Here is a 22841-nt window from a genome sequence, read left to right on the forward strand (position 1 = left end):
ATCAGAGTTTTGAAGGAAAAATGAAGGCTTGTACTAATTCATCCATGGTGGCCATGTGCTGGTCATAGAAACTTTTTTTTATTTTTAAAAAATGTATATGTATTTATTTTTTAATCCAAGTTGGGAACATGCGAAAAATAATGCTTCAGGCAAATATATTTTCATGCAACAGTAGTTAGAGAAAGGTCTGTTTCAGTTGCCTGCAAGAAAACACTTTTTTTTAGGGGGTGATATTTGTCGACTGCAAACCATATTTTGAATTTCTTCCCTGTGGATTTAATTTCAGTTTAGATCCTATCCCTGTGGAGCAAGAAACCTGCACTCAGTCTGGTCCTGAGTGTGTGGTGCAGCAGCAGCGAGACAGACAAACTGAGGGTTTAGTGGATCTCTGTCGCCACCTAGCGGAAATATGCAAACATAAGGGATCTGCCTGATTTGACTTCAAAGTACAGGTGTTCTGACAAACCATCCTCCTTTGGCAAAACGTCCTACCGTAAGTAGTTTATGCACATTTCTGCTGTCACAGAGTAATTCCACCACAAATTTAACTAGGGTATGACGGTTTGCCACTTAACTTTGCCCATCACAGTATGCTTGTAGCTCATATTCATAAAGCCAGGACGGTTTGCCACTTCATTTTACCCGTTAAAGTATGTTTGTAGGTCACATTCACAAAGGTAGGATGATTTGCCACTTAATTTTAGCTGTTAAAATATGCTTCTAGCTCAGATGAACAAAGGTAGGACGATTTGCCACTTAATTTTAGCTGTTAAAGTATGCTTGTAGGTCACATTCACAAAGGTAGGACGGTTCGCCACTTAAATTCGTGTTGTGCGCATACGCAGAAACAACGGGTAGGATGGTTTGTCAGGTAGGATGGATTCCCAGAACACCTGCTTCAGTTAATCTTAGCTGCCCTTCTTATTACATGTTATTAACTCAGGAACGTTTATGCCATGGTATGTTTCGATAATAAAACAAGCAATAATACATCAGCCTATTACCATGTAGTGGAGGTCAAAGCGTTTGACAAAATTGTTCCCGCTCGACTCCGGGGCAGTGGGTGAACAGAATCAAACACACCCAGCAGCAAAGTCATGTGGCTGGTCATGAGGAAGTAAACAGGGAAGAGGAGCTGCAAGGAGGTAAGTACCTTTCTCTAGCAGTGTTGGGGTTTTTAAACGGTACACTCTCGACTCAGACGTCAAAATGTAAAAGGGTAATCACTTACGTGGTGTTTGGACCTGTGCACGCGCTCGTGTGTCATCTTCAGCGTAAGATTTAATGAAAGTAGTTAGCAGGTAGGCTACATGCTAATGTTAGCTCAGTGATAACTTATAGTTACACGTTACAATCATATACTAACTTAGGTTCTGTTTTTGGTCTGTCTCTAAGAAACAGGAACATTGGAAAACCTTAAGGTTTTTAGGTTTTACAAACGCAGACACGTCAAGGTTGAAATGTGAGAAAATGATGCTTATGAATGATAATAACATCTCCTCGTCGCAGTCAATTGTTGTAATAATGATGCCAATAGATTGTAATAAGCTCTTTCTGTTGTCTGTGCGACAAATGTCCTGCATCTTCAGAAAGGCCTCAGAGAGCCTGCGTGCTGTTTTAAGTTCACTTTTTCCACTTTCCTTTGTCTTTCAGGTGTAGCTACAGTATTTGCTGCAATAAAGCTTATTACACTATCTTCCTCCTCCTCCTCGTCTTCCTCGTCCTCCTGTATCCATTATGGTGGACTTCCTGGCAGACAACAACCTGTGCGGCCAGGCTATCCTCAGGATAGTTTCCAGAGGAAATGCCATCATTGCTGAGCTCCTGCGCCTCTCTGACTTCATCCCTGCAGTTTTTAGACTCAAGGACAAAAGTGACCAGCAGAAATATGGAGACATTATCTGTGACTTTAGCTACTTCAAGGTATGAACTACATCAGAAATTCAAAAGATCCTTTCATTAGCTGGGACCACTTCCTCATTGAGATTTGGCAGGATTTCTAGTAGGCGGTAGGTGGAGTAAACATGAATTTGGGAAAGCCTCAGAGTGGATTGGCATTAGCTCTTGGGCCAGGCATGATCAAAAAATGTATGAAAAAGGATAATCTGATTGTAAAGTGTATTTTAATTCTGCAGCTGTTCACCGCTAACAAAACATGTACTGGTAGAAAGAGGGGAGTTTCACAGGGTTGCCGGTAGGTAGCACACAGTAGTGGCTGCAGTGACTCCAAAGATTGTATGGATATATGCCATGTGTCGTGAGGGGGACACATTGACTATTTGTGAACATTGTCAACTTTGTATGTAAAACTTTATATTCAGCCATGTATTTGACTTTAGTCTTCCTAAAAAGCAAAAGATAATAAAAGCAGTATTATTGCTTTAGTTTCAGCTGTCTTTCGGCATCGTTTGGATTTGCTTTGCATTGTCACACAATGTTGCTTCCTGTTCAGGGTCCTGAGTATTATGAAGGAAAGCTGGAAGCCAAACCGGAGCTTCAGGACTTGGATGAAGAGTTTAGAGAGAACAACATCGAGATTCTGTCAAGGTTCTATCTGGCTTTTGAGAGCGTCCACAAATACATAGTGGATCTTAACAGGTATAATGAGATGGAATTATTGGAATTAATTATGTCTTAATCAAATAGAAACTAAAACCACAGTGCTTGACCGTGAGGAACACTGTTTTCTGTTTAACCACATGCTAAAAAGCCCTGTTTTAAAAGATGTCGATGAGCTATTTTTTCCCTCTCTTAAGATATTTGGATGACCTACATGAGGGTGTTTATATTCAGCAGACCTTGGAGACTGTGCTTCTAAATGAGGATGGGAAACAGCTCCTAGTAAGTAACACAAATGCAAATTCATTTAAATTTTGCAACATTACAAAACAAGTCTGCATTACATGCAGGCTTACATCTTTAAATATCTGTTCCTGAATTGGTTAGAATTAGTCGCCCGTGTCAGATGAATGTGCATGCTTAACCCTCAAAACAACACATCAAAACGAAACGAAACGGCACTCCAGGAACTGATTGGTCATGTTTTCTCTTCTCCCAGTGTGAAGCTCTCTACCTGTATGGAGTCATGCTGCTGGTTATTGACCAAAAAATTGAAGGAGAAGTCAGAGAGAGGATGCTTGTTTCCTATTATAGATACAGGTGCGCTTGTGACTCACATCCCCACACATCCACATGACACTCTCTTTGTGACTCACTTGCTCAGTGCACTCCAATCACCTGTTAGCCAGTGAGCTTGCTTCCAGTGAGGGTGAGTCACTTACTTGACTCACCAAAAGGTTAACTCCTGTGTCAGTGTAAGCTGACACAAAAGTGTACACTACACACAGAGGGATGCTGTTTACCCATAAATAACATTCCAGTTGTATTTCACGGCTATTAATAATTCTTCTTCTTTATATTATTACTTTTTTGGAGGTTATACTGGCACCAAAAATGCATTCTTCTATTTGGAAAAACACGTTTTTTTCTTCAGTGCTGCCCGTTCCTCGGGTGACTCCAACCTGGATGACATCTGTAAGCTCCTGCGTAGCACCGGCTACTCCAGCCAGCCTGGAGCCAAACGACCAGCCAACTACCCCGAGAGCTACTTCCAGAGAGTTCCCATCAGTGCCACTTTTACTAGCATGGTCATTGGGAGGCTGCGCTCGGACGACATCTACAACCAAGTGAGAAACATTTGGTCCAAAATCTCTTTGTGGTTAAACTAAATAACAGATCTTGTCCCACAATGTTTCCCTCTTTACACATTTTTAAGACGTTTTCCTCCTCTCCTCCAGGTTTCTGCGTATCCTCTACCAGAACATCGCAGCACAGCACTGGCTAACCAGGCGGCCATGCTCTACGTCTGCCTCTTCTTCAGCCCCTCCATACTGCACACCCAGCAGGCAAAGATGCGGGAGATAGTGGACAAATACTTTCCTGATAATTGGGTGAGGCACTTGTTAAGTCTTTTCCATTTGCAGTAGATCTGAATATAAACATCTTTATAAAATGTTATGTCATTTATTTTTAAATGTGTGCCATGTTTTGGCTCAGTTTTTTTTTTCATGTTGAGCATATTTTTCTGAAGTGTAGTCTCTCTGCAGGTTATCAGTATTTACATGGGGATCACAGTGAACCTGGTGGAAGCCTGGGAACCATACAAAGCTGCCAAGACTGCACTCAACTACACCCTGGACTCTGCTAACATCAAAGAGCAGGTATTAAAAAATACATTAGCTTCAGTGTCAGAGAGACCTCCGATTCTTTCATTTACAGTCCTGCAGTGTGCTTATTTGTTCTGTGCGGGTAGTGATGACAGTGTGCACAGAATTTGTAACAGCACACAATGTAAACAGAAACAAATTTCAGGAAGCCATTCATAAACTTTTCCCGGAAAGCTCATTTAAAATATGGGGATGCCTGTAGAGCTGTACGCTGTAAGAGTCATTAAAAAGTCCTTTCTCTCTCTCTCTCTCTCTCTCTCTCACACTCACACACACACACACACACACACACATACACACACAGACACACACACGGCAGGAGGAGCTAACTGAATAATCCACATTTAGTCTTTCACCTGCAGACCAGGCCATTCTTACTAATGACCACTAGTGGGAGTGAATGTATGAATAATTGACTACCCCGAATGAAAGATGGTGCACTGTATACAAGAGCCATGTTTTTTTTCACCCTACGTGTAGGCTACTCGGTATGCAGCCAGCATGGAAAGCCTGAGGCCTCAGGTGCAGCAGCTGCTAAAGGAAGGTTTCCTCAGGGAGGAAATTATCTTGGACAACATCCCAAAACTGCTCAACTGTCTGAGAGACTGCAATGTTGCTATTCGCTGGCTGATGTTGCACTCTGCAGAGTCAGGTGAGATACTGCGGTTTCTTTTTCCTCATTTACATTGGTGTAAGCACTTGTGTTGCATTTACAGTCCTGTGAAAAACAAAGTAAACCCCATAATTCAGCTTGTAAAAACAACTTGAAGTAATTTTTTCTGTATGACACTGTGGAGGACTTTTTGGCCCACTCTTCTTTACAGTGTTGCTTCAGTTCAGAGCATATCTCTTTTAAATGCCATTGCATTTCAATCAGGTCAAGGTCTGGATCTTCACTGGCCATCGCAGCACCTTGATTCTTTTCCTTTTCAGTTATTCTGAAAATACACACACCAAACTAACCGTTTAGTTATTTTTAACTTCCTCTGAGCATTCCACAGTCTGACCTGTAGGGTGATGCTGGCACGTCCACTTCTGGGAAGATTGTGGTATTCTCTTAGCACACACCTGAATGCTCCAGACCAGAAAATTGCCAAAACGTCAGCTTTTATAGAGGTGCTGACACTTGCTAATGATGAGTTAATCAAGTGCATTTGATTTAGCAGCACCTGGCTGCCACTTCGCTCCTATGGGAGCAGTAAGGGTATTCTGAAAACGATTTTACACATGACTGTAAATGTGTAAAGTCAAGGATGAGTCTGAAATGAACTCTGAAATCTGATCCTTAATTTTAATTTACCTGTATTGAAATGACACTGTTCGTAGAGTAAATGTCCAATGAAGTCCAAACATTTATAAGGGTGATGTTGGTGAAAATAGTGTATTGATTTGTGATCAGTCATCCTCTGTCTCATAGCTTATGACCCAAACAACAAGCGCCTTCGTCAGATCAAAGACCAAGTACTTAATGACTCCAAGTACAAACCTAAGATCCTTTTCCAGCTGCTGCTCGACACAGCTCAGTTTGAGTTCACACTCAAAGAGGTGAGAGTCTTTCATCAGTGTTACATAATATAAATGATCACAGGGAAAAAAGTGAAAAATGTTAAAGACAAAAGTGTAGCATTTCTTTAAAGTGATCTTTTCTCTTTTTTAAAGAGTAAAAATGGAAAATGAGTTCATTTATAATTTCAAAGTGATCTGTCCAGCTGTAGTCCTCGTTAGGTGTGTCCGCCTGGTTGCCTGTTAGCCTACTGTCAGGTAGCATATGGCTAGCCTGTGTGTCATTTGGAGGGGACACAAATGTAATGTTCTAATTACGCATCTCATCTGACTAATCCTCCCTCATCAGCTTAGCATCTGCGCTATTCCTCTTCCAGATGTTCAAGCAGATGCTGTCAGAGAAGCAGATCAAATGGGAGAGCTACAAGAAGGAGGGATCAGAGAGAATGACTGAGCTGGCTGAAGTCTTCTCTGGTGTCAAACCTCTTACCAGGGTGGAGAAAAATGGTGAGTTACACTGTGAGAATGGATAAGGTGAAGACTTACACACAGCGTGGAAAAGTAGTTCTGACTATGGGAGCCTCAGGCATGCAGCTTGGATTATTTCAGTGTTAGGACATGAAATCTTAAAAGATTTTAAGCTTGAAGGCGTTCAGAGGAAAACGTTGAGGCAGGGAAACAAGATGGAAAAAAATGCATTAAAGGTACACACGCAGGGAGCGGCGGATTAAATTTACATCTGTCATACTTACCTCGAGCGTAACTGCCGCTTGTGAAATACTTTGGTAACGTTTTGTATCTGCTTCAATGACACACTTTTACTGTCCTTGGCAGAGAACTTACAGGCCTGGTTCAGGGAAATCTCAAAGCAGATTGAGTCTTTGAACTATGAGGACTCAACGGCTGCTGGGAGGAAGACGGTCCAGCTGATACAGGCTCTTGTAGAGGTGAGCATGATAATTATATTTCAGCATGGCTTTACATTTTTGGATTAGCACAGTGTAAGGTAACAATGGTGCTAATACTATGTTTTGATTGCCTTAACTTCATGCATAGAAAACAAGCAAATCCAAGTACAATGTTTCAGAATGGTGGAAAAATTAAGAGATGATTTTTTTTACTGCTATTAAATGCATGTAAATAGAAAGACAGAGGATTATGTAATAGGAATATTGTGTTGGCACAGTGGCATCATTTTCTGCTCTGTCCTGCCAACATATATTAAAAATACTGAACTGGAACTAATAGAATTTGGCAGCAAAGCTTGGAACATGTTTATATAAAGCTGCTGATAATTGCAAGAAATGTAATCAATACCAATACAAAATTATTATTACTATTTTAAAAAATATTGAAAGGAAAGCTGTCAAACTATGCCTATAAAACCTTCTCCTTTTGGACTTCAGGTCCAGGAGTTCCACCAGCTGGAGTCCAACCTGCAAGTTTGTCAGTTCTTGGCTGACACCAGGAAGTTCCTGCACCAGATGATCCGCACAATCAATATCAAAGAAGAAGTCCTTATTACCATGCAAATAGTTGGAGATCTGTCCTATGCGTGGCAGATTATTGATAGGTATTTACTTATTTGTTTACTTAATGAGCAAAATAAGGCCAGTGTAAAGTAGTTAGTTTAACTAGTGTCATATATAGACACAGTATCTCTTAATTTTGTCATCAGGTTAGTGAATCTTAGTGGGGTACAGTCACTGTGCTCTTCACTTGGTTTGCAAAACACAGCAGCAACTCATTCTGCTTACCTTTCTATATTGCAAACCATCACAAAACCACCACAGAACACTGCAAGTGTTTTGGCTTTGATTTATTTCACTTGTGTTTTTGGTTTGTCTGTGTTGATGAATTCGTCTTTTTTTCCTGACTTGTGCTTTATTTTACAGCTTTACATCCATTATGCAGGAGAGCATCAGAGTCAACCCATCCATGGTTACCAAACTGAGAGCTACATTTCTGAAGGTGAAGGTCTATTTATGTCTAGGAGTGGGACAAAATATGCCGATTACGATACATCCCACTGCTTCCTCTTGCAATATGACTGTCGACTCGGTGCTAAACAGTGTTATTGTCAAACAGTTTGACTTTTCAGATTCACTGCTTCTTGACTCACTGTAGTAGCACTCATTATTTAGCATATTAGAGCTACTTTCCCCCTTCAGTTGCACCAATATCTTCATGCATCACAGATAAATGTCTTGCGAAATGTATGAGTATTGCAGATTCACTGTGGTAGCATTTCATGAACAAATTTACACGTCCAGCATATACACAGTCGTTTTTGGACTCGCCTATTCTTAATGCAGCTGTTTACACCGATCACGTAACTTTGCTGAACGAATTTGTAACATTAATTATTTCGAATCAAGCTGAACTTTTCAGATTTTTTAGATCCAAATAAACAAATCTGACTAATCAAGCCACTGCATTTGTCAACGAGTGTGATGTTGCTCTAAACACGCAGCGGTGCTGAATATACAAATTTAAAAATTAATACTTTTTTGCCTCAAAATCTCAGTTTCTTCCTTTTCTTGTTTAGAAACATCAGGAACTTCCTTATGATTTATGTCAACTTCATTTTTTGTTCTGTGTATTTTTTAAGGACAAATTTTCTGCTAAAACGTATACATTACACAAGTATGCATCCAAAAAATTCGGAAATTCGTGTCACTCTTTTGCAGTCTGCTCAGCATGTAACACGTGGACCATCGTCTTGATATGGAGAAATGTTACCTGTGATTTAAAAATCATTTTTTCTGTGTGTGTGTGTGTGACCAGCTGGCGTCTGCATTGGATCTTCCATTGCTGCGTATCAACCAGGCCAACAGTGCTGACCTGTTGAGTGTTTCTCAGTTCTACTCTGGAGAGTTGGTGTCCTATGTGAGAAAGGTAGTGTATGATGTCATTTTTTTCTGCTTCTCTTTCCTCTTACAAAAGCATATGCTTTGAAATGTTTTGGTCTAATATTCTCCTAGTGTGTAGTCTCGTTATTTTAACAAATGAGCTCTGCATGCTGCAAACTGTTTGTCAGTATCAGTGCTGTAGCAGCTGCAGGAATGATGAATTTTTGAAAAACCATCTGTTTGGCAAATGTACCCAAAAAGAAATGCTTAGTGCATCTGTACCTTGACGTTGTGGTAACTTCTTAGCTATAACTTTATGCTGGAAGATTTTTTCCTTCTGGCTGTACTCGAGATCCTTGATCTAATGGATATACAATAAACAGTCCTTTTTTTTAATCTTCTTGCTTCCAGGTGCTGCAAATTATCCCAGAGAGCATGTTCACTTCGCTGGCCAAAATAATCAAGCTTCAGATCCACGACATTATGGAGGTGCCCACACGGCTGGATAAGGACAAGCTAAAGGACTACGCCCAACTGACGGCTCGCTATGAAGTGAGACAAACTGATGTGTATGAAACTGTCTCCTTCCCCTTGAGTGTTGATCAGAATGTCACTGACGTAAAGAAAGGGGGAAAAAAAATATCTTCAGATGTTGTATAAAATAAAATAATAAAAAAATAGATAAGAGAGCTCATTTTGTTCTGTTTTGATCTCGCCTCATCAGCTGTATGGGAGTCGGAGGCAATCATGCTAACATTTTTCAATCTGCTCACAGCTTTTGATGTGAAATACAAATTGGAAAAGGAAGCGTGATATGGAAACAGATATTGTGCCAGCAGACTTAGTTGAATTGGATTAATTAGAGTGTGAAGTACTGAAGTTACTTTTTAATTTTTTTTTCAGTCATATTTGGAATTGCAGTCCAGTGCCTTGAAATTAAAATAAGATCATTGTAGAGTGAGACTTTTTTGTTTTTTAGACTGAAAATCAAACAAAACATTGGCTTTTATATCAATGATTGATATCAATATTATTCATATATATTATATTTTTGCATGCCTAAACATCGTTCTGCTCTGTGTCTTTGCAGGTGGCAAAACTAACTCATGACATATCTATTTTCACTGAGGGCATTTTAATGATGAAGACTACTCTCGTTGGGATCATCAAGGTAAATGCAGTGATTAAGGTTTCTGAACTTTGAGAACAAAGATTTCTGTCTTTCAGAAGATTAATACAATCCTGCTGAGGGATTTGGTGCAGCCCAGGTTTGCTTTATTAACACACTGTGATGTTTAAGGTGGATCCTAAGCAGCTTCTGGAGGATGGCATCAGGAAGGAGCTGGTGAAGAGGGTGGCTTATGCACTGCACAAAGGCTTAATATTCAATCCAAAGGCAAAGGTGAGACGCTACACCTGTTGTATGTTATGGATTATTAATCATCAGATAAAGTTTGTGATATATTTGCTCTATGTTGACCAGTTTCCATGTTAAGTTTCCCAATGATATTGAAGAATTAACAGCAGTAAAATAAAATAATAGAGAAAAAATACTGAACTCTTTCAGCCCAGTGAACTGATGCCCAAGTTAAAGGAGATGGGCGCCACCATGGATGGCTTCTACAGGTCGTTTGAATACATCCAGGACTACGTCAGCATTTATGGCCTTAAAATCTGGCAGGAGGAAGTGTCCCGCATCGTCAACTATAATGTGGAACAGGAGTGCAACAGTTTTCTCAGAACCAAGGTCGAACTTCACACGCTTTCTCCTTTTCCCTGAGTAGTGCACTGAGAGCAGTTTGTCCCTGACTGATAGATTTTCTTATCTATCAGTCAGGGGCGCGTTCTAGTTGTTTGGCTGTTTCTCAGTAATAGCAGTTGGCTGATTGGCTTGTTTCTTGCTTGTCTTCAGATCCAGGACTGGCAGAGCGTGCACCAGTCCACCCACATTCCTATTCCCAAGTTTCCCTCTGTGGACGAGTCTGCCACTTTCATCGGTCGTCTCTGCAGAGAAATCCTCCGAATCACTGATCCCAAGTATGTCTCCTCAGACATAACAGTGGAAGTGAAATAAGAGTTAGCGAAATTAGCAGAATAACTGAGTTTATATCTGAGGATGGAGGAGAAAAAATCTTTGGTTATGCAGTTTATTGATGGTGGAATAAACTGATTCTTTCTATAGGGTGACATGTTACATTGACCAGATGAATACCTGGTATGACCTGAAGAGCCACCAGGAGGTGACTAACAACAGATTGTTCTCTGAGATCCAGAACACCCTTGGTACATTTGGCCTTAACGGACTGGACCGCCTGCTCTGCTTCATGATTGTCAGGGAACTTCAGGTATTTACCCCAATATTTACCTCAGTATCCCCCCCCCAAAAAAAAAAAAAAAAAAGATGCCATTCAGGTCAGCAAAGATCAAACCCTGAAATCATGTCAATCTTGGTAGTATCTTTAGTGCATTTAGTATGGCTCCCAGATTGTAGTAATGTGTGTGTTTGTCTCATCAGAACTTCCTGACAATACTTCAGAAGACCATCCTGAAGGACAAAGCTGTGGTGGAGGTCTTCAGAACATTGCAAGGTGCCGTCAGTCCAGTCCAAGGCATTGTGGGTAGGTATTCACTTAGAGAATCTATAACCTGCCTTTTCTTGTACAGATCTAATTATTGTTTTTGTTGCTGTAGCTAATGCCGGCAAAGTCTACAGCAGTGCTGTGGCCAAATCCCAGAAGATCTGGGGTACATATCTGGAAGCCATCATGAAGGTACTGCTCCATGTTCCCACGTTAGTGAATAGAAAATAAAAGTAAAAAAAGAAAATCCCTTTTTTTTGGTCTTTATTGTCACAATTTTCTGATGAAGAGATTAAAATAATTTTGAATGCATGTGTTTATTGAAGGTTGGTCAGATGCAGATTCTCAGACAACAGATCGCTAATGAGCTTAACTACTCCTGCAAGTTTGACTCCAAACACTTGGCGGCTGCACTGGAAAACCTCAACAAGTCTGTATATTCTTACCATAATGGCACTGAATTGTTGTTTTTATGTTTCCTTTACTTACCCCCCAAGTGCTACTCGGTGTTAATGACTTTCGTGATGGATGCTCCTGCTAATTGCATCATGTCTGTTTTAGTCTCACACTGTTCTTTTATGCTGACTCTGATTATGTTCTTGCCAGGTCTCTGCTGGCAGACATTGAGGCCCATTACCAGGACCCATCCCTGCCTTATCCTAAAGAGGACAACACTCTTTTGTACGATATCACTGCCTACCTGGAGGCTGCTGGCATTCACAATCCTCTCAACAAGGTTTGAACAGAAGGGGCATCTCTTCCCACATAATCAGTTAGCCTTGTTCTGATTTCACCTGAATCGAAATGAGTCTTTTCAATGACGACCACAAAATGCAAGCTGTTTTTTGCTTTCTTTGGCTATACATTAGCAGATGTTCGTGTTCAGACTCTTTTTGTTCTACTTATGCTTCACACAGATCTACATCACTACAAAGCGCCTCCCGTACTTCCCCATCATCAACTTCCTCTTTATTATTGCTCAGCTGCCTAAACTTCAGTGCAACAAAAACCAAGGTGATTTTTTTCCCCATTAGTTCACTGTAACCTGTTTGAAGTTGATAAGAGATCAGGTTATACAGTTTTGAGTACAATGCTGCCACCTCTTCACTTAGTTCAGTTGCAGCAGACTTTATTATTTTTCAGAAAGCGGCATTAAATCTTATGGATTTGTTTTTCCCCACATTTTTCTGCTAACGCACAGTCCCTGAATGTCTCTGAATGTGGTCTTAATTTGTTGTTTTGTGTTATGGCAGGAATGACCTGCAGGAAAGCAACAGATCCGGTCGACTGGCCTCCACTGGTGCTCGGCTTGCTCACCCTGCTCAAGCAGTTCCACTCTAGATACACACAACAGTTCCTGGCTCTCATTGGTCAATTCATCCGCTCAATCATGGAGCAGTGCACAAGGTAGCAAAACAGACTTCACAACTTCAGAAAGATTTCTAAAATAAGATTCGAAGTCAAATATTCTGTGTGGTAGGTTTCCTTGGTGATGATTGTGGATCGTGTTACCGGACATAAAATGTATCTGGTTATAGCCTCTTGAAATCATATTAAAGCTTCCGTTTGATCCTGTTATAGTCAGAAAATCCCTGACATGCCTTCTGATGTGGTGGGAGCTCTGATGTTCCTTGAAGACTACGTGAAGTACACAAAACTGTCACGTAAGGTAGGTGCAACTTTCCCTATATTATTTGTGTTAGTGTTAGAAAATATTTTAAGAGGTTGTAAATGATAAGAGTTGACAAAGTTGACAGTATCCAGGGGTAGTAGTAGAGCTGAAATGGTGAAACATCAATATGCTTAGGAGCATTATTAATGGACAGCCAGATTTAATACCCATCAGCTATGGGAAAAGATTTTAAAATACTATTTTTTGCATCTGTACTCTACTATATTTGTGTAACAGTAACATGTGTTTCCTTGTGTTTTCTGTGTTTTTAAGGTGGCGGAAGCTCATGTGCCCAGTTATATTTTTGATGAGTTCAGAACAATACTGTGAAGATATGGATGAAAATTTTCATTTAAAGATTCGGGTTTTTTGCCGAATGTTTTTTCACTGCAGACATTTTGTCTCAATGTAGTGACTGCACAGGTGTTACTAATAATTAACAACTGATTTGTTAGGTTTATGTGCTCCAGCAAGCGTGACCACAGGTATTAATACTATTTTATTATTATTCACTGTGCCTATTCTACAGTGATATGTCAAATGTGGGGCCTTTTGATTTGTTTACTTACATTTCATTCTGCTAACTATCAGTGTCTTGCACTTACAGATTGTAAATTAAAAGAACATTAAAATGCAAATAAATCACTCTTACACCTTTATGTACTAAGATTCTGTGCCATTTATAAATCAAATGGATTAATAAATACGATTCTTTCTATTAAAAAGGCAGTTTTGTTTTCCTTCCGTTTAAACATATTTTGTTAAAGCTTTTACCTTGAAAAACCATACCCGGAAGTTAGAAGTTAGCTTCTGTTGTGGCTCCGTTTTAGCGGGTGATTTGTGTGCGTTTGTATAGCATCCACAGTTTCTATAGTTTATTTACGTTTCACTTGTTATTTTTATACTAAAAGCATTTTTGAAACAGATTGTACTTGACGTTCATGTAGGTGTCGGTCATTTTGCCGGCAGAACTAGATACCTGTTAGCAAGCTAGGCTAACGTTAACGTTAAAAGCACGTTAAATTTAGCTCTGGTTTGTAGTCCCAAAGTAATAAAGGTAGCTTTCACAATGTCTCTGAGCGCTGTTCACGGAACTCTGTCGAGTCTGAAATCCTGTCAGGCTGATATCGGGACAGGTATGGACATTGTGACAGACGTGGCTATGGACCTGGCGGAAGCTCAGGGTAAATATTAAAGGTTTTCTCATCGTACTGCTCACCACCTCCATCTGTAATCTACATTAATTATTCGCTTACCAGATATATTTTCACGTTTATAATTAATGTTTTTATGTGCTTTAGATTTGTTTTTAAGGTTTATAACTAATTTTGGAGCGTACATTTACAGTACTATGCAAAAGACTTACGCTACCCATCATTTCTTTATAAATTGGCTAAAAATGAGCCAGACCTTCCTGTAATGTTTTCAAAATAGTCTTGTGCAGCAGTTCTTTGGGCTCTCTGGAAATGTTGCGAGGATTTTCCTTGGACATTGACTGCTTTTTTATTGACCATTTTTTAGGAATGTTTTTCATTCTTTGTTAAGCCATTGAATACTGGAATCACTTTAATATTAAAAAAAAGAAGGCACCTACCTCAAGGAACCCAGTGTCATGTCGACATATATTTAATAACTTAGCAAAGACCTGATTTTAAGTTGTATAATTAGGCACTTTGTGTTTTTGCGACAGGCTGCTAGTAACAATTTTTTTTTTTTAGTTGAATCTCATAGTTGTTTGTGTGTGTGTGTGTTATGGTGTGACTGCTTAAGTGATTACTTCTTTGGTGTGCACTTATATTAAAGATGACGAGATGAACCCGGGCATCAAAGAGATGGAGGCCATGATTCTAGAGTGTGCCAAGCTGGACAGGGAGATTAACTACTTTGTTGATGTGGTGCAACAAGTTACAGCTGAGGTGAGAGCAGCCTGAAGGTTTCCTTGCATTAGGCGACTGAGATAATGGATATTACAACAGTGTGCTTAAACCCTGTTCATTGTAGGGAAAGTTTTGATGCACCATTTGACTGTTCTGCTGCATAGTGTAGACCCATCAGGTGATGCCTAGTTGACTCAAGAGGAACATGTCGTTGAAATGCTAACAAGAATTTAAAAAAACAAACAGCAAAATGCAACACCTGTGCAGGAAATAAGGCAAGAAGTGGAATGCTGAAATATTGTCTTTAAATAATCAGTGCATTGTTAATGCTGCTTTTTCTGCATAAAGTCAGAGCTGCACATTAGAGCTCTTAAATGTGACACAGTTATAAACATTATGACTCATAATGAAGTCAACATAAAAGTCAGTTTAGCAACATTTTTTCAGCACTTGAATATTTTCAGTGATAATGGGGAATAGAGCAGAAAGTGTCCCATGGGATCACAACACACGCAGATTATTCAGCTGCATCTGATTCTACCATTACTAACATACAGCTCAGCAGGTTAGATCACATCGTCAGGAATGGCTGAACATAATCTTGTGCAGAGTGCAGCATACGTCACATTGGTGATGTAGCCGATGACGTTGAAAACTCTTAACACTATGTTCAGAAGAAGACGCAAACCTCGGGCATTTGTGAAGCATTTCTGAATTAAATACAAAATGTAGATTATTGCAAATTATATAACACATTTCAATCATTGTAGGTTGCCACGCAGCAGCCGGAGGCCATGTTCAGCCTGTCTGCCAAAGTGAAGGAGCAGTTCACAGAGAGAATAGCCCAACTCTCTGACGCTGACCTGCACACTCACCAGAAAGTAATGGCTTTCAAGGAAAGTGTCAAAAACTCTTTCAAACAAGGTAAGGCCTGTGGAGAGACGGAGGAGATTTACTTGAATTAGACTCACCGCAGTGCATTCAGGACTTCTAATGGACTTTGATAATAGCAGTGCTATCTGAGGACTTCTTGCTGAGCAGAGAGATCTTGGGATGTGCCTTTCTTTTTTAGGATAATTAGCTTTATTTTAAAACACGCAGCTTCCTTTGTTTACTGTTGAATGATTGTTTCGCTGTCACCCTGTGGCTGTTATTTTCTGCTTTTTAACTCTTACTAATTACAGCTATGCCGGCCTCATATAGTGCCATGCTTTTGTGAGTCTCTGTAGACATTATAGGCTACATTATGCTAAGTATGTTATTTTCACGAGCTGACTTAAAATGAAAATGTCTGAAAAAAGAGCCAAATGTGATAACCCACTTTGAAGCATGAACTTTGCGAGCCGAGGTGATCATTGCAGTGTTTTCTGTGAGGGCTTAGCCCATTATTATTCACTGAATTAGTATTACTTCATGTTCCTGTTAAGGGATACATTTTGAGGATTCAGTTCTGCTTGCTTAAAGGCTGAAATATAAATATGTTGAATAGCATAATCCTATGGAGGAGTTTACAAAGGCCACATATAGAGAGCAGTTTCTAATACTTTGGGCTCAAGTTAGCCTTTGAGTTCTTCAGTAGTTGTAGATGTGCCAGGACAACAACTGTAGATATGAAATTTATGTGCAGACTAAAAAAAAAGAAGAAGATGAGTTTGTTTTATGTTTGTTTGGGAGTGTTGTGTATAAAGTTTTGTGTGTGCAGTAAATGTTGGTGGATGGTGGTATGTGCCATCAAGTTGAGTCATTTTTACTCTGAGTGGACAAATGGAAGCAAACCGCATGTGCATTGTTTGTTTTTAGCTAACCAGGAGTCAGCAGAGAGCATGGAGGAGCTCGATGAGGACATCGCTGTGACACAGAGTCAAGTCAACTTTACCTGCCCGCTCACACAGGTAGATTACTGATTAGATTTGTAGATTACAGGTAGATTAATCCAGTGTGTTTTCATGCCTCTGTCTTTGCCTCAGAGGTGTTATGTTTTCATTGTGCCCATCTATGTGTCGGGGTATTCCTTCAGTTTAGGCACAGACATTAATTTGGACTAAAGGTTGAGCTCATTAGAGTTTGCATGGTCACAATCCAAAACATTTGGGGGCTAATTATGACAAAATTTCACACCAGTCCCAGGATTATTACAATATTGGTGTCTTTCATTTGGCTCAGGCTAAAACATCTTAGGTGGGTGCCAAAATGTGTCTACGCAGAAAAAAAACAAAACCAAAATCCTGACTGTAAGATGATGTTCCTGCAAAATACATCATTCTGATCTCGCTTGCTTGCTTGTTCAAACTGCTTTTTCAACAAAACACAGGTAACTTGAAACTTATTCTTTTGTGCCTCTGTTCAAGGCGGAAATGGTGAACCCGGTAAAGAACAAGAAGTGTAACCACCACTATGATGAAGCAGCAATCCTAAGCCTGATCAAAACAAGACAAAGCCAGAAAAAGAAATGCCGGTAAGACACTGCATCTCTGAGGACCGTTAGAAAGTGGAGTCAGGTTTTCTAGCAGTAAATAACACTGCAGGCTGGTGTGGGACCAGCAGGCTGCCTTAATTTACATTGCCTTTATTATGCTGCTTTGATGTTGGAGTCAAATTAAATGTGGCTGATCCTGCAGGAACACTGATAAAATCCCAGCAGCAGTGTTGCTGAAAAATAAACTTGCCTATTGTCTTGGGTCCTGACTGGGGTCACTGCACTCAATTACTGCAGCAGTATGTTTTCCTTGTTGAGATTAGGTTTATGCTTGAAGAAATGGTGTTGTACCTGCAGTAAATGGCATTTCATCACATTTACTGCTTCAGCAGCCTCGAAGTTCCCACCGTTCAAGTCATCCAGTTTATCACAGCATGTGTAACGTCAGGGGACTCCTCAGTGTAGAATGCAGACATTATAATAAGAACACAAAAGATGGAAGTCTGGTTGCTGATAGGCAATCAGAATCAAACTGCGAGCACTGGCACAGGAAATAATAAAGCAAGTTTAAGCAGATGTGTAACAACTTAACAGTTACTCAGCGATGAACGGGGCAAAGCTAATATGAAACTGATGCACAGAAAGCTTTTTTTGAGCTGTTCTGCAACTGTTTGTGTGTGTTTAAATGTCTGAAGCAAGTTAAGGTTCTCTGTGTGTCTCTGCTCCGTAGCTGTCCTGTGGTGGGCTGTGGAAATACAGATGTGAAAGATTCTGACCTCATTCCTGACCAGATGCTGAGGAGAAGGATCCAGAGCTACAAGAGGCAGAACAACCGGACTTAATAATGAACATTTCTATGGAAATAATCAATAGTTAAAGAAATACATTTTCCTGTAACAATTTTGTACACTGAGAATCTAGAATGTTTATATTGCCATCTACGCTTTTATATATGACATTCTTTTTAAACTCAGATTTGTACCTTGTAATTTTTGCTGCTCCGTTGAATCTGGATGACATGTTATAGTATTTCATCTGGAGTGTAAATAAATAGTAAGATAATTACATGTTTAGTATTTTCACGGTCTGTGGTGGCTAGTTCAAGAGTCTATCTGATGCAGTAAATCTACTGAACCACATGAAGGCAGTGTTTGCTTAAAGTCAGTGCAGAAAGGTGCTTCAGGGTTTTGAGAATCTCCTAATTTCTCAGCTTCACCTACATCTAGGGTTACTGGCCAACATGGCAACTGTAGATCCAAGAAAGGATGATCTTTTACTTAAAATAAAATCCTTCAAAAATGGGCTCAGTGAATGAGCCATAAACAAACAGTTCTTTTACATCTGTGGGAATGCACTTATGTGATTAAGCCTGCTCTCGCTCCTTGTGAAGGGTCTTTGTTTCAAAAGAAGAAACAAACAAAGGCTGCGTTGAGATGAAACTAGGTGAAGCTAATCTTTTAATAGCCTTGCATCAGGAATAAAAAAATATATCTGTAATTGCCCTCTCTCTACAGTGAGTGCGTCAAACAGCACTAAGAACATTTCAGTGAAGCTATTAACTGGCAATAAATGACTGGCTAGTGTTGACTCATTCATTTCTCCACTCTACTTCATTTTGAATTGCCATTCTGCAAATCTAATCTTGTTTACTACACAACACGCGAAGTCACTGGTAATCCCCCCCACCCCCACACACAGAACATTTACTTTGAGCAAAGTGCACACATGAACACACTTCAGCGTTCACCACATCACAGGAAGGAGCCATCGAGCCTTTCCTTTGTGAGGATGTAGAAGCGTAAATATCCTCGGGAATCACAATAACCGTATGGACACAGTGCTGAGAAAAATGAACAATTTCTCACAGATGCTTTCTTATTTCTGGTTCTTGTTTGATTTGGAATTCACATTCATCTCTGGCCTCAAAAAGCTCCAGGAAGTAGGTGTAATGGATGGCTGAAACACTGTAAGCCTGGATATAAGGCCTGTCCAAGCAGGATTTTTACCTTTTGGCAGGAAGTGAACATATTATCACTTCTTGGTGCACGAGTCTTGGCCCGAGCAGCGCTTGAGCTGATTGGAAAGACGGGGCAGAGAACAACGGGCCTCCAATGAGACTCGCATTTTAAAATTCTCCTCTGACACAAGTTTCTTGTTTTCCTTGCCAAGTCCAGGAGTGGCCTGGTTCTGTGCGCTGTTGACACACAGGCTTGGCAAGAAAACAACATTCTCTAAGGTTACCCACATGACCCACCCACCACCTTCTCTAAAGTGAAACAATTTCTGCACAGCATTAGGCTGCTGAAGACTACTGGGAGCAGAAGAAAAACCTAAACAATTGTGTGGCTCCCGTGTTTATGTAAATCCTCCCTGAATGGTGCTCCTTTATTAGGATTCCTGTGCTGTTACTTGGAAACTTGATCTCAATGAAGTGCATTTCACTTTTTCCACATCCAAGCCTCACTGAGCTCAAAAAAAGATTGGCTGGTGAGATGTCAAAGTCCAGTGTTTTGTTTTTGTCCTCTGAGTAAACACATAAAAAAACCCCATCCAATTCTATAAAATTCATTTGGATGTGACTGCATAATGTTAGCTTTTGCTTTTCTACAATGACACAACCTGAATTTAAATAGAAACCTGTTAATAAAATATGAATGCGTCACCTTGGTTTTGCAGCATGTCTGAGTTAAACAAGTCAAAGTTGTCTGTAGGAATGAAAAACTGTCAGTTCCCATGAAGTTCCCACTAAATGGGAATTTTTGATGACACTTTTGTGTTATTTCCTATTTTGTTGTTTGTTGTGATTTAAAACTCCATTACAAAAAATCTAGCGCCATAACTTTTTCTTACCCTCAAATATAATAATATATAATTCCATTTTAAGGACCTGCTAGTGGACATACACTTAAGACTTATTGCGTAATCCCCTCTCGTCTTTCATATTGTGAACATCGTTATGGCCTTTATTACCGACATTTATCAAATTTCAGAGCTTTTGGGATCCCGGCGTCAGTTTAAAATATTAACGTCTCCATTTCTAATGTTCTTCTGATTTTGACTGAAGACTGAACACGCGATGAGGCATAAAAGGCGTACTGTCGCTTTAAATGACAACACCTCCCAGCAGTCGCTGGATCCTGGGCGAGTTTCGCTGCAAAGAAGAAGAAAAAAAAGAAAAGAAACAGCCCACAGTGGTTCATGCTTCAGTCTATACAGCAGAGCAAAGCACAGCGCAACAGCTTACCATACAGGAAGGAGAGCAGGTGCCAGCGCACTACTCATTATTTTACTGATGAGACAACAGCTGCTGACTGAAGCTGACCTGCAGGTGAGTGTCTGCTGCCCCGCGAGCTTACATTCAAAAATAAAGAAGAAAATCAGTAAGTGTAGAGTAGCTACAACTGAGACAGGCTGACGCGACAGGAGCAATGTAGGTGATAGGATACAACACTGAGGTGACAGGAAAAGTAAAAACTGCAGCAATAAGAATAGTTGTGTTGGGATTGTTACGTGGAAACTGTGAGCCAACAGGTGAGTCAGGTCACACCTGTTAGGACTAAGCGTCACAGTTTGACTTTTATATCTAAATTCAACCCCTTTTTAAACACATCCGTCTTGTGTGTTTCCACATAGATCGACGCAGTTGGTGTTCAATTGGAGAAAATCTGCTGGACATGGATTATTGGTGCCCTTCTTCGCCGCTTTGGATTTAGTTAGTCCCTGCAACCTTTGTTTTTACGTGTAGTTCCCGGGGACGCCAAGAACAGGTGGATCCTGTTTCTGTGTCAGGCTCAAACCGGCTACCACTGACCGTTCACCTTTATGGGGAATCAGGTGGAGAAACTAACTCATCTAAATTACGCGGAGGTGCCAACGTCGGACCCAAATGGGTTCGACCCGGAAGACGACGGACCGCGGATTGGCGTGTCTTATATTTTTTCCAACGACGACGACGACGACCAGGACGACAATTTTGATCACTTTCCAGCGGACAAACACCAGGTAAACCATGAAGAGAAGCCCTTTGACCCCCGGGACGAGCTGGAGTGCGCGATCTATTATCGAGAAGAGTGCGTCTTCGAAAGAAAAACCGGAGCCGCGACTCACTCCGCGGAAAGTCTTCTGAACAAGTGCAGACCGGGAGACCTGCTGGAGTTCGTGGCCACTGGACAGTATCCACACTGGGCTGTTTACGTCGGGGACTTTCAGGTGGTTCATTTGCACCGGGCTGAAATCAAGAACAACTTTCTCACCGATGTGAGCCAGGGCAAACAAGGCCGGATAGTGAACAGCCTCTACAAGTACCGCGCGCTCCCGCCAGAGGTGATTGTGCGCAACGCGCTGGACCACGTTGGGTCAAGAGACAGGGAGCTGTACTGGAGAAATTCTGAGTGTTTTGCAGCCTGGTGTCGCTTTGGCAAACGGGAATTTAAAATCGGAGGGGAGATCAGGATTGGGAAGCAGCCGTACAGGTTAAAACTGCTGTTTTCTGAGAAGAAAAGTCACGTCCTGGAATTTCAAAGCCTGGAAGACGTGATTATGGAAAAGAGGAGGAACGATCAGATTGGTAAAGGTGCCGTGATGCAAGAGCTGGCCAACCATTTGAATACAACACATGAACTCAAAGAGGAGAATTTTGTTAACTGACACTGGATGCACTGGTCATCTGGAGAGGATTTGCGGTCCCACGGTGATGTTCCATGCTCCATTTAAGCGCTTAGCCCATGAGGTCACGTAAACGTGTACACTGTGCCAACAAATGTGCATATTCAGAGGGAGTTTATGGTGCATCATGAAAATATTTTTCACCCAGAGGAATTTGTGACTTCCAACTAAATGCTTTAACAATGATCAGCAGGGTTAAAGCGACATTTCCATACCTTCATTTGCATTGAAAACAAATAAAAATGAACACACCCAGTGGCAGATATCCCTCCCTCCTTTTATAAGAAAATGAGATTTCAGTCTCTACCCCAGGTTAAGCAATCTGTTATGGCGGATACAATTTGCATTGGAGCTTCACCTGCAGTCTAATCAGTCGGGAATGAAGTTAGAATTTAACTGCCCTTAATTATTTTTCTAATCCAGCAATGCTTTGCAGAGAGGAGCAAAAAACTGTCCTTTTAGTCTTGACTGACAAGAGTGCTCAAGCTGCTTGCTCCTGTACAACTCAGGTGTTGGAGACCAACCCACAGAGTGGAAGAGAGAGACGGTTACTCAAAGTTATGGTGTTTCAAGCTGGTGGATTGCCTTCTGTTGCTTTATATCCAATCATCACACAGCTTTACCTTCTCTTGGACTACTTTGTGGACACTGTTGACAGCTATGGGCACTTTTATTAATTCACCTGTTACAACAGTTTATTTTTTGAAGCAGAAAGATGTTTGTATGAAGGATTATGGAAATAAATATATATATTTGAAGAGTAAAGGGTTTTCTTTTTAGCGAACGGTTGGCCTTTAAATGTTTTCTGAGAGCATTGTTACGGTGCTAATCGATAGTTTCAAACCACCAGCCTCAAGAGAGGCCGCTCTATATCCTGCATCCTGAACACCAGCCTTGTTTTTTGCACTGCGCTTGGCAATTGGAGAGCAGCTACACCCCAAACAATTCAATCCCAGCTCGCAGTTGGAAGAGCCACAGTCATACCTGTTCATCTGCTGCTTTTTGGTTTGTGGTTGCGTGCAGGAAAGTGCAGGCTACCCACACAGTTAAA

The 22841-nt window shown here is 40.6% G+C and overlaps 3 protein-coding genes across 4 annotated transcripts; all 3 read left to right on the plus strand.

Moving 5' to 3' along the window:
• The first annotated feature begins 1049 nt into the window (after positions 1-1049).
• On the plus strand, positions 1050-13557 carry washc5 (WASH complex subunit 5). Its single transcript, XM_084943887.1, has 29 exons — positions 1050-1145; positions 1654-1923; positions 2453-2598; positions 2757-2841; positions 3059-3159; positions 3494-3686; positions 3798-3950; positions 4107-4220; positions 4707-4878; positions 5644-5771; positions 6107-6236; positions 6564-6676; positions 7136-7302; positions 7625-7700; positions 8517-8627; positions 8993-9133; positions 9672-9752; positions 9882-9983; positions 10149-10328; positions 10494-10618; positions 10764-10926; positions 11097-11199; positions 11273-11352; positions 11487-11590; positions 11767-11896; positions 12078-12174; positions 12414-12567; positions 12742-12829; positions 13106-13557. The coding sequence occupies exons 2-29, from the start codon at positions 1738-1740 to the stop codon at positions 13160-13162; spliced, it is 3480 nt and encodes a 1159-aa protein (XP_084800013.1). The 5' UTR covers positions 1050-1145; positions 1654-1737; the 3' UTR covers positions 13163-13557.
• A 76-nt stretch (positions 13558-13633) lies between these two features.
• On the plus strand, positions 13634-18716 carry nsmce2 (NSE2 SUMO ligase component of SMC5/6 complex). Its single transcript, XM_084943888.1, has 6 exons — positions 13634-14016; positions 14636-14748; positions 15480-15633; positions 16510-16601; positions 17058-17164; positions 17856-18716. The coding sequence occupies exons 1-6, from the start codon at positions 13902-13904 to the stop codon at positions 17965-17967; spliced, it is 693 nt and encodes a 230-aa protein (XP_084800014.1). The 5' UTR covers positions 13634-13901; the 3' UTR covers positions 17968-18716.
• A 1561-nt stretch (positions 18717-20277) lies between these two features.
• Positions 20278-22548, plus strand: lratd2b (LRAT domain containing 2b). 2 transcript variants are annotated; one of them, XM_084944893.1, is made up of 2 exons: positions 20278-20453; positions 20759-22548. In XM_084944893.1, exon 2 carries the CDS (start codon positions 20948-20950, stop codon positions 21770-21772), a length of 825 nt encoding a protein of 274 aa, XP_084801019.1. In that variant the 5' UTR covers positions 20278-20453; positions 20759-20947; the 3' UTR covers positions 21773-22548. The 2 variants fall into 2 exon arrangements, with proteins under 2 accessions (XP_084801019.1, XP_084801020.1); XM_084944894.1 differs by lacking the exon at positions 20278-20453 and adding an exon at positions 20463-20656.
• The last annotated feature ends 293 nt before the right edge of the window (positions 22549-22841 follow it).

The sequence above is a fragment of the Perissodus microlepis genome, chromosome 11 (assembly GCF_051167445.1).
Source record: "Perissodus microlepis isolate ML-2025 ecotype Zambia chromosome 11, ASM5116744v1, whole genome shotgun sequence".
NCBI classification, from domain to species: Eukaryota; Metazoa; Chordata; class Actinopteri; order Cichliformes; family Cichlidae; genus Perissodus; species Perissodus microlepis.